Source organism: Morus notabilis, unplaced genomic scaffold (genome assembly GCF_000414095.1).
Source record: "Morus notabilis unplaced genomic scaffold, ASM41409v2 Scaffold1333, whole genome shotgun sequence".
NCBI lineage: Eukaryota > Viridiplantae > Streptophyta > Magnoliopsida > Rosales > Moraceae > Morus > Morus notabilis.
Window position 1 is genome coordinate 231889 of NW_010364060.1, and position 14610 is coordinate 246498.

General features: G+C 33.6%; 3 protein-coding genes across 3 annotated transcripts in view; all 3 read right to left on the bottom strand.

Moving 5' to 3' along the window:
- Nucleotides 1-3060: 3060 nt before the first annotated feature.
- On the bottom strand, nt 3061-4146 carry LOC21403130 (NDR1/HIN1-like protein 6). The gene has a single exon (XM_010105668.2). It carries the CDS (start codon nt 4116-4118, stop codon nt 3315-3317), a length of 804 nt encoding a protein of 267 aa, XP_010103970.1. The 5' UTR covers nt 4119-4146; the 3' UTR covers nt 3061-3314.
- Nucleotides 4147-6661: 2515 nt separating this feature from the next.
- On the bottom strand, nt 6662-8611 carry LOC112092994 (probable disease resistance protein At1g58602). Its single transcript, XM_024170461.1, has 3 exons — nt 8599-8611; nt 7499-8476; nt 6662-7389 (listed from the first exon to the last, which is right to left on the bottom strand). The coding sequence occupies exons 1-3, from the start codon at nt 8609-8611 to the stop codon at nt 6662-6664; spliced, it is 1719 nt and encodes a 572-aa protein (XP_024026229.1).
- Nucleotides 8612-11657: 3046 nt separating this feature from the next.
- The window catches only part of LOC112092995 (putative disease resistance protein At1g50180), a 10485-nt gene continuing 7532 nt past the window's right edge, over nt 11658-14610 (bottom strand). The window contains exon 2 of the mRNA XM_024170462.1: nt 11658-13381. Within this exon, the coding sequence (XP_024026230.1) occupies nt 11658-13381 (1724 nt within the window). The remainder of the gene's footprint in view (nt 13382-14610) is intronic.

Sequence of the window (14610 nt, forward strand, 5' to 3'; positions counted from 1 at the left end):
AGCAAAACTTATGCAGAGCTGAAGAATGGAGATCTTATTATGAAACCTTCATGCCCAACTCTAACGTCCTAATACATCTGGCTACCCTTTGCGCTTGATATAAGCAAACAGAATTTGCAAAAATAAAAGAGCAACAAAATCTTTTGAGCTTGTGCTTATGATTGTCAGATCACATAAAAATTATATCAAAAGAGAAAAAAAAAAAGAAAGAAAAGTATGTAAATTAAATGTTATTGAATGAATATTTGACGGTTTAGTGAGAATTTCACTTGATAATATAATTGTCGTTGCAAGTCATTTTCCTGAACTCAGCAAGGAAAATGGAAAAAGGAGAAAGATAACATCGAGCATTGCTTAATTCAGTTTGCTTTTCCTTTGTGTAAACTGGTGACTATGTGATCCTCACAGGCAACGTTGTGGGACTAGGTTGCTCGATCGGTGATCGGTCGAGTTAATTTGAGCTCTGATATTTTCGGATTGATTTAGCGAAAATAAATAAGAATAATTTGGGTTCTGAAAAGTTGATTCTGGGTTGAAATATATACTTTCCATCCATTTTGTTCAGGACTTGTCATTCCGCGGTGTGAAATGGCTAGACCTTGCATAGAAAGACAAGATAAAACCAAGCGAACAATGGTAAAAATTAAATGGCTATTCCATTCCTTTGTCCATTTTCCGTTACCCCCAACCAAACATCAAGCATGACCTCATCAAAGTTGTAACGATTTAAAGTATCATTTTTTTAGATTTTTAATTTACGAAAATTACACTATATGAGTATAAAATTGATAACTAGGTCTAAAATCAAATGAAAATATTTATTTTAATTGATACATGAGCTCACATGGGACATTTTCAAGGGCAAAGAATGTGAAAGCCAGTGAGAATCCTCTGAAACAAAACTTAACCAAACCTACAAAGCAACGAAGTTGGTTTGGTAGCAACTACATTAGTTGGTGGAGCTCTTTTTTTGGGATTCCTTAGAAACGAAAGCCAATTTGGTTTGTCCAAATAGATTATGTTATTCTGGTATATGGTATTATTTTAGTTGACTCTACCAACTAGTTGCAATAGCTAACCGGACATCTGCTTATTCCACGATCGATGATGGTGTTGAATCATTGGGCATCGTTCACTTCACGGATTCGAGTTGAGATGTGATATTTTCTGAGAGTTTTTTACTGTAGCAGAAAAAGTTAGATGTGACATTTTCTAAGAGCTTTTTACTGTAAAAACTTAAAACTAAAAATTTAAATTGGTGAAATGAACGAGGCCTAGACAGAGTTACTTTTAGAAGTGTTACGGTATATGTTAAAAAGTAAGGAGAAAGAGAAAAATATGCCAAGACTTGAGATGAATTAAAATTAATAGGCCAATAGTTTACATAAGTTAATAAATAGGCCAAACAATTATTTTCATCCATAACTTATCTGGTTATGAACCATAACTTGATAAGTTATTGTCCATAATTATCCATAACTTGTCTGGCTATGAACCATAACTTGACAAATTTATCCATAACTATTTGATTATGAACCATAACTTGATAAGTTATGGCCTATTAAGTTCTATAACTAAAAATTGGCCTATATACTTTCTTAAGCTTTTCATATTAGCCTATTTTCTACTATTTCCCTAAAAAGTAATGGTATGAGCTATGTTTGTGTCGACCTGCATACTATCCATTTAAAATAAAAACATTATTTACATGAATATTGTCACAACAAATATAATTAATTTGAGTATCAATATTCTACTAACATAATCAATCTATTTATTTTTATTTTATTCGTGAATTTAAATCAATAATTTTATTAGTGTTTTTATTTATTGAAATTAAATCTATTTATTTTTATTTCGTCCGTGAATTTAAATCAATAATTTTATTAGTTTTTCATTTATTGAAATTAAATTTGTAAAAAAAAATTTATCCATATTAATTTTATATAATATTAACTGATTGAAATTTATTTCATTTATCAGTTAGTTATTTGAATAAGATTTGAGTCGTATTGTGACACCCTTTTGAATTGAGTTTCCATTCAAATGAATCTTAATCCATACACCTGAGAACTAATTCATGTTTTCTCTTATTTTTGTTCTCTTTTATGTCCCACCATGTTGATTTGAGTAATATTGTGATACGTCAATTAAAAATTCTGGTCACGTTAATTAAAAACTCATGACGTGACATGTTATTATTGAGAGATACAGTTAGAAACAAGAAAAAGAGACTTAAAATAACATTATAGTAGTCATTATTGAATTATGCATCCAAATTAAAAATGAAAAAGTGTTATGACAAGGAAATCACCATGGGATTCTAGTTGATTCTTCATGTCCATGACCGACTAAACTTTTTCCACATTTTCAGCTTTACTACATCGTAATCCAAAAAAAAGTTTCTAAATTAAAAACCGGAATAATGGAGCTTCCCTTTTTTGCCTTTTTTTTTTTGGCCATTTCTTCTTTTCTCCTCCTGGGTGGGGATGATTTGAGCTTATCATGTTGGCACTCCTTTTTTTTTTTATCTCTTTATACATCTCATGTTATTTTCTTAATTTTGGTGGTTTTTGCTTACTTTCTCTGTGTGGTCTTAGCTAGCCAACAAGGATTAACATCCAAATGATAAAATAAATTTTGACATCTAATGCTTGTTGTGGTTTGATATACTCTCGTTCTTAATTTATTTTGGCAACTTAATCATTGAATTTATAAAATATCAATAATTAATGCGAATTATTTATGGACCAAAATTTTAAACATATTTATAGTACTTTTTAGCCACTATGAAACTTGTTTTTCCTTTTTAGAAATTTGTTTAACTCCGATAAAGTATAAACAATTGAATTCTTTTATTTACTTTCTTGAAAAAAAATTTAATGAGCTATTACTTCGTCTGTAAATTCAGGAACTAATTTGTCACGAAAGAACATTTCAAACATAAATATCGAATCACAAAAAGTTCAATAAGCGTAAGTGCTAAAAACCAAATTAATTACAACGGCAAGAACATATTAATTTGACAAAGACCCTGTTTCCTGATTCGATGTATTGCTTGAAAAAATTTTGTGTTCATATATATAGATAGTAGTTTAGACATGTATACATATACATCTCAATCAAAGTAGATCAAAATTATCCTATAATATAAAGAGATTTCTATAGCAGGACTTGAAAAAATGTGCTACCGATAGGACTCTGTTTTTCAGCATATTTTTTATTTGAGTGTTTTGGATAAGACTCGACGCTTAGAAAACATACACTATCGGTTGTTGGAGGTCCTACTGCAGAAAGACTCCGTAATAAAATCTTCATCTCTTTGTTCTGCAGCTTTTAGCAACTAAGATACCTGTAGGAGGACCTGACATTTGCAGTTGGCATCTACTATGCAACCAGTAAGAAACGTGAAAAATCCCCAGTGTTGCCCTAATCCTGAAAGTTGCTCTTATATTGTAATTAACTCTATTGCTTTGGACTTGCGTTCTAAGTTCCACTGCATGGTTTTGAGGCAAGTAAACCAAGCTTGATATCAAGTGAATTGCCTCCAATCTTGTTTCTCTAGGCCTTTGAGTGAAAGGCTGAAGAGACTGAGTCGATATGAGCCTGTCCGCGAAGTAAAGCTCTATGGCTAAGTACTCGAATCTTAGGTCGAGTTTTCGATTAGGGTTTGAGAAGTTTGCGAGGAAGGTGAAGTCTCCGTTCAAGTACCCAGGCGAGTCGAAGTAGATGGTGCTTAGGCGCGCGTTTGGGGTGTCGAAGAGTGGGGTTTTTGGTTTAACGACTAGGAAGATGATGAGAGTCGAGACACCGAAGAAGATGAGGAGGAGGCTGAATATGAGGCAAAGAATTGCGCAGCACCATACTAAGGGGTTGGTCCGGTGGGGTTGGGTTTGCCTGAGTATTGACTGCTTTGTTGAGTTCTTGGTGTGGATAATGTTTGAAGTTTTGGGGGCTCTTGTCTCACTATTTGCATGAGCTTGCTTTGATATGATGATTTTGTTAAGGGACACTGGTGTGACATGCTTTTGTGGCTGCGGCGGTGGCGGTGGCGGTGGCGGTGGCAGTGGTAATGGTGACTGAGGACTTGGAGACGGAGGAGCAGGAAGGGTGAGCATGTTGTGGAAATGTTCAAGAACAAAATGAAAGCAGTGAAAGGGAAAGCAATGGAGAAGAAAAGATAAGAAGGTTGTTTGTTTAAATAATTAGGAAGTCTATTAAACTAAGTAAAGTGGAAAAGAGGCTTTTGATTGAGGTGGTGGGGGGTAGTGGGGTCAATATGCTTTTGGTTTTTGGTATTTGGGAAAAGGGAGTTTAGGTGGAGCTAAAGTTGGGGTGGGTTTGAATGTTGTTGCTTTCGGAATTATGAAAGCAACAATTGGCACTGTTTGATAAAGTCCTAAAAGAAGTGGCGCCTTGTCCTACAAATGAACTATTGCCCTTTACTTTTTTCATGAACTCCAAATTTGTTAGACTAGTCAAGTGGCACATATATCATGTAACGGTCAATCATATCAGTGGTGTAGATTTTGTGAGCCTTTAGTTTTTAGGGGTCTTTCTGGTAAAGCTTTTTCTTAAGAGAGATTTTTTAATACGTTTAGAGTATTAGTAGGTTAGATTTTTTTAATCATTAAATTTATATATATTTTTTATTTTTACATGATTTTATATAAATTCAACAGATAAAAAACTTAACCTATTAGTACTGAAAAAATGTCCCTTTTTTAATAACTATGCACATAAAAGAGTAAAAAGGCACTCCATGTAGCAATTTTTGTCGTCCAAAACGTACAGTTTTGGACGTTTTGGAGTTGTTAGTTGTTTTTTTTTTTTTTGTTTTTTTTGCTTTTGTTAAATTTTTAACGTTTATTTTTCCTTTCTTTCTCTTGCATTACTTTTCTTTCCTTTTGTTTTACTCCATTTGTCTTATATATAGTTTGTCACCCTTAAAACTATTTTAATCCTTATTTCTTTTAACTATGTTTTACCTTTTTTAATTCATTTTTTTTAACTCTATTTATCTACCATTATATTCTAGAAATGACTTTTTATCTTTTTCTATTTTCTTCTTTTTTGGTAATTTAATTTTTCCATGTATTTCTTTTTAGCTTCATTATCTATTTTACTGTAGTCTCTTATCTCAATATTCTCCTCATTTTTTTTGCACATCTTTTATTTTCTCTAGATTTGAACTTTATCACTCTCTTATAGATTTCTTAAACCTTCTAATCTCGACAATTCTCACCCGAATAATGTCTTTAATTATGATCAATTATGATTTCAATTACTATTATTTGTGAATCGTGTTATTTTGGGCGCTTGTCATTGTTTATTTTTTTCATAAGTATCGAGTTATTTGTGTGCGTGTGGGTATGTGTTTTCTATGCTTTTGGGTTTCTTTGAACCCCTAAACTAAATCAAGATTTTACTCGGTTAATAAATTATACAGTTTTGACTTTTTAATTAATAATTCTTCTATTTTCAGAACGAATCAAACTCAATAATAGTATGTAAGGGTTTCAAAATGTTAAGGTAATAAAAAAAAAAGTTCCAGGAAAAAAGGATGAAATTACAATGTTCTTTCGAACCCAAACAAGGACCATAAGCCCTATTATAACAAAAACGATAACAGAAATCACAAAACGACAACTAAATAACACAAGGTAATGAAACAACAAAAAACTAAAGAGTTGCACCAAGGAGTATCTTCAGAACAAAACTAAGATAGTCGTAACTGGTGGAGGGCAGCGTAAACTTAGAAAGGCCCAAGAACCTCCAAGAACAACAATACCAAAACTTTCGTCAATATATAAACGACAGTGATTAAGAAAAAACATATAAAAAAACAATAACAAAAAGGTGACATCAATATAAATGAACGACAAAAATAGAGGAAAGCGAAGACAATAGAAAGAGAACATGAATACTAAAACGACAATAACCTCAAGACGGCAACTGTAACAAACGTGAGTAAGCAATGGCAAGAAGGAAGTTAAATAAAATGAACGAAAAGAAAAAGGTCAATAGGTAATAGAGCATAATGAAAATATACGGGAGAAGATGTAAAAAAAAAAAACATTATACGAGAGTGTAAATATTTTTTCAAGTTTTACATATATATATATGTATGTATATGTATATGTATATGTATGAATGTTACTACTTTACGAGAGTGTAACTATCTTTAAAGGTTACCTACGACTCTACAATATTTAGATCTAAATTGGTGCTAAAAGGTGGATTGGAAAGGATCAAAAGAAATATGGGAGAAAATAGAAATTCCTCCAACAACTAAAATTGTCTATTTCGTACCGTATAATCTATAATTAATACTGTAATAAGAATTGTTACTTAATCTTAAAATTGTTTCAATTTTACTTTTTCTTTTCAATTTTGATATCTACAAGAAACTCCAAGAGTATAACTGTTTTTAAAAGCCTAAGACTCTAGTGTTTTGATCCAAATCGATGATTAAAGGTGCATGATATACAAGTCAAAGGAAAAATTATTCCCTTTTTGATTCTCTTATAAAACCTTTAAAAGCATATTGAGAAAAAAAAAAAAGATGTAAAAAATTCTTCTAATAAATAGAATAACTCTATAACAAAGACGGTAATGAGAATTCTTACTTAATCACAATGTTCTCTCAAATTCTTCTAATCTACTTTGCTTCCCTTTCCTTGAGAGTTGTGACGTTTCTTAATCCATCTGGAAGCTTCCTCAAGCGATGGCAATCACGAATCCTCAGATAGCAAAGACTAGTTAATGCTCCGTCCTCTATCCTCCACTCTGCCAAGACTAAGCCATCAAAGGAAAGAGATTCAAGTAGAGGGAAACCACCTTTTGAGCACACCATCTCATTCCCTATAAAGCTAGAAGGACCAAAGTGGAGGGCCCTTAAATTGGGTAGCTTTTCTATCGTTCTCATTGAGTCATCCTCGAGAAACGTCCTCGTTAATGATAACCTCTCAAGTTTATGGGAGAATTGGTGCTCTTTTGGTAACCTTATTATTGACATGCTCACTTTAAGCTCATAAATTTCAGGATAACATGATATTACAGGTATAATGTCTTCAGCATCTGCCAACAACGAGTCTTCAAACAACGATAGAGAGCTGACGCAAGTAAATTTGACGCCTGTGTAATTGTAGTAGATTCTCCCCAAGTCTTTACCTACCACGAGTACTAATTTCTTGAGATTTGTCAGTTGAAAAAAATCATTTACATTAACATGCTCTGTACGAACATTGCACAATGTTTGCAAACTATTCCTGACATTGGGCAGTCGGAAACGATCTTTGCTGAAAGTATAATACGCACCACCGGTAGGTAAGTATAAACGTCGCAATTGCTCCAACCTCCATATCACATTTGGTATTTCTACATATTCTGACCTCAAATCCATTAACATCCTCTGTGTAAATATTGCACAATGTCTGCAAACTATTCTTGACATTGGGCAGTCGTAAACGATCTTTGCTGTGACGTTTATACCTACCACGGGTAGGTAAGTATAAACGTCGCAATTGCTCCAACCTCCATATCACATTTGGTATTTCTACATATTCTGACCTCAAATCTAAAGTCTCCAGGCATCTCAAATTCCCAATAGAAGATGGGATCTTGTCCACACTGCTACCACGAATACTAAACAACCTTAAGTGGACAAGTTTCCCAATTTCCTTAGGCAACTTCAATGAACCCTGAATTGAACGAAAAGCTTCGAGTCTCAAAACTCTAAGGAACTTAAAGTGATTCAAAAAAAGTTTCAATACTTTCTCCGAAGGTGCAAAGCCCGAAGATTGAAAATATATGAGAGACCTAAGAGAGCCATCTCTGCCATTAATAAAGGGAAGTAAATCATCAAAAGCACGATCAGTATAGATGGCAAGTCTCCGTACCTTATTTCTTGACAATACCATGTCTCTTCTCCTCAGATCAAAAAATTGCAAAAAATTTTCATCTCGACCTTTGAACAAACTCATATCCCTCATGAGATCATGAATGTGGCATGATTTTATTCTTCCAGTTGGACCCAATCTTCCCACTTGAATCATGTTTCTGTCCAATAACTCCGTCAAGTAATTATATGCTACATCCTCATCCATTGAACTCTGTGTTTGTTGATCCGATGAAATGAAACCTTCTGCTATCCACGTATAACATAATTGGTCGACCTTTATCTCTTGATCTTCCGGGGAATGGGTCAAGTGCAAAAAACATGGCTTTAAATGATATGGCAGCACGTCATAGCTCAAGCTTAATATAGAGGAAACGCTATGGTATTCTTGTTCTGCATGCACTAATTTTCCTTTGTTTATGTATTCTTTCACATTCTCACGCAACTCGTCCCACTCTTCAATTGTGCATTTCGTTGAGAGAAGTCCACAAAGCACAATAATGGCTAATGGCAAACCATGACAGTGTTTAAGCATCTCTTCTCCTAGTTTTTTCATCTCTTCATTATATTTCAAATCTGCAAGACAACAAAAAAAGCTAGTAAATACGTATAGTACAGTTTTATTTGGATCCTGTGGCTTCTATTTGGATCCTAAAGTTCTATCATATATATATATATATATATATATATAATAAAACGAGTTGTGGTCATTGTTTGACCGAGTCTACAGGATTAGTTTTTTGATTTCTGATGTTTGTTTGAGTTGTTCCTAGTCTTAGGGGTCATTTGAGTTCAATTCGTTTGTGGAGTATGTGTCTGGCACATAAGATCATTTATGGTTAATGGGAAGTGTATTGGAGTCAGAGTAGTTCTTAAGGCTATTAAAGACGTAGCTCTTAAAACATTTATGTTGAAGTTTGACATCATAAATTTTGCTTTGCCTTATTAAAAAATGGATAGTTTTAGCGGCTTCAACAAATTATTTGCTGTGAAATTGAATCATTAAGAATTTGCGAAACATATTGTTCGATACTCATATCAATTGAAGCCTTTTTAGATTCGAAGGATGAGTTTTCTTCATCGGAGGGAATGATGCAGCCTTATAGCTTATCCTTCGCAATTTTATTTCTAATTGTTTGTATTTCAAATTAGGCCTTATCTTTAGCATGATTTATTTATTTTAGGATAATTATGTTTATTTCTTTTTATAATAAGCTTTAAGATTTGGGTTTTAAATTCAATTAGACATAGGATTTTCTCAAAATGATAAGCTTTAGAATTTGAATTTCAAACTTAATTAGAGGTAGGATTTTTGTTATAGTTGCTATTTGTGAGAGTAATTGCTTGAAAGCGACACTCCATAAATGAGACATTGGTTGCACAAAAAGTTAGAAGATTATGTCATTTGCTGAAGAACTGAAGCACAACATTTTGGTTAGTAAAATGAAAGCCAACCAGCTGAGAACACATGGAAGGCTAAAGTCGGTCAAATTGTAGTTGAGAAATCTGAGAGATAGTATTTGGTTACTGGTAAAATCTGGGTAAAGGGCTTTGTTTGTCGCTGGGTATTTTCCTTGATAAACACTGGGTTTAGGGATTTCTCTGGGTTTCGGGATTTTCCTTGATAACACAATTTAAGATCTTTATTGTTATTTTGGTTATTTAGTTTTGGCTATCATTAATAAAATCCTTGAGAGTTCTCTTAACGTCTCTGAGTAAATTTTAGTACTCCTTCTATAGTCAACGAATTTAACGTCTTCACTACATCAAATTCAAAAAAATGGTGATGAGTGAATTTTATGCTCGCAAGTTTGCTGTTTTGATCTTTAACTTTTTGTTGGTTTTTGAGTTTCTAGTACAAGATTTACGTTCACTTTCGTGTTTGTTTTATAGGATAGGTAGGAGCGAGGACTTTGGATTGATTTGGAGTTATTTGGAACAAAAGAAGTCTAAACAATCACTTTTGAGGAAGGATGAAAGAAGTCTAAACATACAAGGCCAAGGCCACAACATTAGTATCTCAAACAACTAAAATTTATTTTTCATTTACTTTTTAAACTTTTGGGAGGGTTTGGAATTGTAAAAAAAAAAAAATTAAAGCAATAACTTGAAAGCCTTTTGGGAGGGTTTACTATTGCCCTCCAACAACAATCTTAACTTGAAAGCCTTTTGCGACTCAGATTGGGGAGGCTGTCGTGCCACAAGAAGGTCAGTTACAGGGTACTGTATTTTCCTTGGAAATTCTGTTATCTCATGAAAATCCAAGAAGCAAACCAATGTCTCTAGATTATCAGCCGAAGCAGAATATCGAGCTATGGCCAACACATGTTTGGAGCTAACTTGGTTGCGCTATATATTACATGATTTAAAAGTCCCGCAGGTAGCTCCTACACCATTATTCTGTGATAATCAAGCAACTTTGTACATTGCAGCCAATCTAGTTTTTCATGAACGTACAAAGCACATTGAAATAGACTGTCATATAGTACGAGAAAAAATGCAAGCAGGAATCATTTGTACCTTCGCATTCACAATCAGCACATGTATTTACAAAAGCTCGGGGAAAGGATCAATTTGTGAGTCTACGCAACAAGTTGGGACTTCATGATATTCACTAACCAACTTGAGGGGGAGTATTAAGAAATATCGTTGTAATATATTACCATATTCTGTATATTTGCTTTCCCTAGTTAGTGTAAATCAAAATCCCACTAAAATGGGATCACGGTTTCTAAGCCTTAGAATTAGGTAGAGTTGATTTGCAATATTTTTGTATATATATCGTGTAATGTTAATGAAATATACAAGAAAACATATTTCATCAAATTCTCCATTGTTCATTCTCTAAGCCCATTATTATTTTAGAAAAATAGAAATTCCTCCAACAACTAAAATTGTCTATTTACCACCGTATAATCTATAATTAATACTGTAATAAGAATTGTTACTTAATCTTAAAATTGTTTCAATTTTACTTTTTCTTTTCAATTTTGATATCTACAAGAAACTCACTAATTCCAAGAGTATAACTGTTTTTAAAAGCCAAACTACTCTATAGTGTTTTGATCCAAATTGATGATTAAAGGTGCATGATACACAAGTCGAAGGAAAAATTATTCCCTTTTTGATTCTCATATAAAACCATGAAAAGCATATTGAGAAAAAAAAAAAAAAAAAAAAAAAAAAACAAGAAAAGAAATTGAAAAAAAAAAAAAAAAAGCAACGAGAAGATGTAAAAAATTCTTCTAATAATAGAATAACTCTTTTACCAGGGTAACAACTATAACAAAGACGGTGATGAGAATTATTACTTAATCACATTGTTCTCTCAATTTTCCTATTCTTTTCAAGTATGACATCTAAATGAAGATGTAAATGAAGGTAAAAATATAACTAAGCACACTAATTCATAATTAAAAATATATATTTTTTGGAACAAAGAAGAAACTCCGATAATGGCAGCAGGGGCCTAAGGGCCAAACTCTTATTCTGGTCAAAGCTCCACTCAAACACATACTTATATCCACTCTGTGTCCTCACTGCACGCCCAATAAATTATTAAACATTGGAGGTCTACAAAAAGGTGTTATATAAATAAGAAATATTAGACAAATAAAAAAATTATTGTTCGAAGTGTGCCGACAAAGTCCTATATAGGGTAGACATAGAATTACAATATTGAGTTTAAAAGGACTTGGACTACGTTAACCTTTTAAGTGGAAGGGACTGTGTGATTGAAAAACTTACCTATTAAGGATTACAAGTGAAAGTACAGGCTGTAGAAATCCTCTCTTTCTACCTCTAAGAGTGCCTTTGTGTGTTCCGGCCAGTCGAAGTTTTCAACCTTCACTTCCTTGAGAGTTGTGACGTTTCTTAATCCATCTGGAAGCTTCCTCAAGCGATAGCAATCACGAATCCTCAGATAGCAAAGACTAGTTAATGCTCCGTCCTCTATCCTCCACTCTTCCAAGAACGGCAAGCACTCAAAGGAAAGAGATTCAAGTAGAGGGAAACCACCTTTTGAGCACACCATCTCATTCCCTCGAAAGCTCTTATGACCAAAGTGGAGGACCCTTAAATTGGGTAGCTTTTCTATCGTTCTCATTGGGTCATCCTCGAGAAGCGTCCAGGTTAAGGATAACCTCTCAAGTTTATGGGAGAATTGGTGCTCTTCTGGTAACCTTATTATTGGCATGCGCACTTTAAGCTCATAAATTTCAGGATAACATGATATTACAGGTATAATGTCTTCAATAGCTCCGAGCACATAGTCTTCAGCCAACAACGATAGAGAGCTGACGCAAGTAAATTTGACGCCTGTGTAATTGTGGTAGATTCTCCCCAAGTCTTCACCCACCACGAGGACTAATTTCTTGAGATTAGTCAGTTGCAAAAAATCATTTACATTAACACGATCTGTGAAAACATTGCACAATGTTTGCAAACTATTCTTGACATTGGGCAGTCGTAAATGATCTTTACTGTGACGATTATACCCACCACGGGTAGGTAAGTATAAACGTCGCAATTGCTCCAACGTCCATATCACATTTGGTATTTCTGCATATTCTGACCTCAAATCTAAAGTCTCCAGGCATCTCAAATTCCCAATAGAAGATGGGATCTTGTCCACCCTGCTACCACGAATACTAAACAACCTTAAGTGGACAAGTTTCCCAATTTCCTTAGGCAACTCCCATGAGCAATAAGTATTTGAATCAAAAGCTTCGAGTCTCAAAACTCTAAGGAACTTAAAGTGATTCAAAAAAAGTTTCAATACTTTCTCCGAAGGTTGAGACCACGACGGTTGAAAATATATAAGAGACCTAAGAGAGCCATCTCTGCCATTAATAAAGGGAAGTAAATCATCAAAACCACAATCAGTATAGATGGCAAGTCTCCGTACCTTATTTCTTGGCAATACCTTGTCTCTTCTCCTCAGATCAAAAAATAGCAAAAAATTTTCATCTCGAGCTTTGAACAAACTCATATCCCTCATGAGATCATGAATGTGGCATGATTTTATTCTTCCAGTTGGACCCAATCTTCCCAATTGAATCATGTTTCTGTCCAATAACTCCGTCAAGTAATGATATGCTACATCGTCATCCATTGAACTCTGTGTTTGTTGATCCAATGAAATGAAACCTTCTGCTATCCACGTATGACATAATCGGCTGACCTTGATCTCATGATCTTCTGGGGAATGGGCCAAGTGCAGAAAACATGGCTTTAATTGATATGGCAGCTCGTCATAGCTCAAGCTTAATATAGAGGAAACGCTATGGTATTCTTGTTCTGCATGCACTAATTTGCCTTTGTTTATATAATCTTTCACATTCTCACGCAACTTGTCCCACTCTTCAATTGTGCATTTCGTTGAGAGAAGTCCACAAAGCACAATAATGGCTAATGGCAAACCATGACAGTGTTTAAGCATCTCTTCTCCTAGTTTTTTCATCTCTTCATTATTTTTCAAATCTGCAAGACAACAAAAAAAAAAAAAGCTAATAAATACAAAGCAACTCTAAACTCTCTCTTTTTATGTTCTAGTAAAGTTTGAGATATAGAACTATTCTTCTCAAATTTTCTTATACTCCTTTAGTTATAAGCCATTAACAAACCTTAGAGGAAGAATGTAATGACCGGAAAAAATTTAGGTCTAATCCGGACAGTCCAGTATTTGACCGAAATTCTTTCCGGAATAGTAAATAGTAGAATTTTGATGTAATCAAGAAAATATTATGTAAAAACTTTATGTATGGGGTAAAATTTCCTGAAATATGTAAAGTTATAATACAAATTTGTAAATATCAGTTATGAATAGTGAAATATCAGTTAAAAGTTAGAAATTTTAGCGGGTATATTTTAGTTATGAAAAACTAAAATGTTTGGTTTGTGACCAAATGATCAGCTAGAAAAAGAGTAGAAAAATTAGAAGTAAGGAAAATAGCAAAAGTTCCTGAAACGGAATTTTCCCGAGTCAGTTAAAGCGGGAAACTGCCAAAAAAAAGAGTACCACAAGGGTACGCGTTTTGGGCAATTCTGAATCAATTAAGATGATAATTTCAGAAAAGAGAATTGACTAATGAGATACCCAAGAGAAATGGGTTGAATATGAGAAATTTGATTCAGGGTGCTCGGCAGTCCAGAAAAGCAGTATATAACTTGTACCGGGTGTGAAATTATCGGTACCGGAAAGAAATTCGTTTTGAAAAACGGAAAGCTAGGTCTCGACAAGAAAAATGTGGGGAACATAGAACCACTCAAATTAAGGGTTAAACTTAAGTAGAACTAGTAAAATTAAATTATGGAAATTAAATTAATTTCTTTAATTTAATTTAGAAAGTAATATTAGATATTATTAGAAATAATATTATAATATTCATTAATGTCTTTGAAAGAGTCCCACGGAGACATTAGAAGCTACTTTTGTCTTCTTTGCCTAAGTATGGCTGACCAAAAGTCTTAAAAGAGTCCTACGTGAGGTGAATATGAGTTTGTAAAAAAAAAAAGAAAGTGAAATGTATTACGGAAGGAAAACTTGGGGTACATATTAAAGGAATTAAGCATGAGGTGGCTACGTAACTTTTAGATGTAAACATATAGTGCCAAGACATGCTTAATAGGTATGGTGAGTCAATTACTAGCCTTGATGAGTCACGTGCCTTCTTGGCAATAAGAAACTAAAATAATGAAAACTTTCTCAA

Coding starts and splice junctions, on each gene's coding strand:
- LOC21403130 (XM_010105668.2), bottom strand. CDS start 4,118: ATGCTCACCCTTCCTGCTCCTCCGTCTCCAAGTCCTCAGTCACCATTA.
- LOC112092994 (XM_024170461.1), bottom strand. Junction 7,390..7,498: donor TTTATACTTACCTACCCGTG/GTAGGTATAAAC, acceptor ATTTGAGGTCAG/AATATGTAGAAATACCAAAT.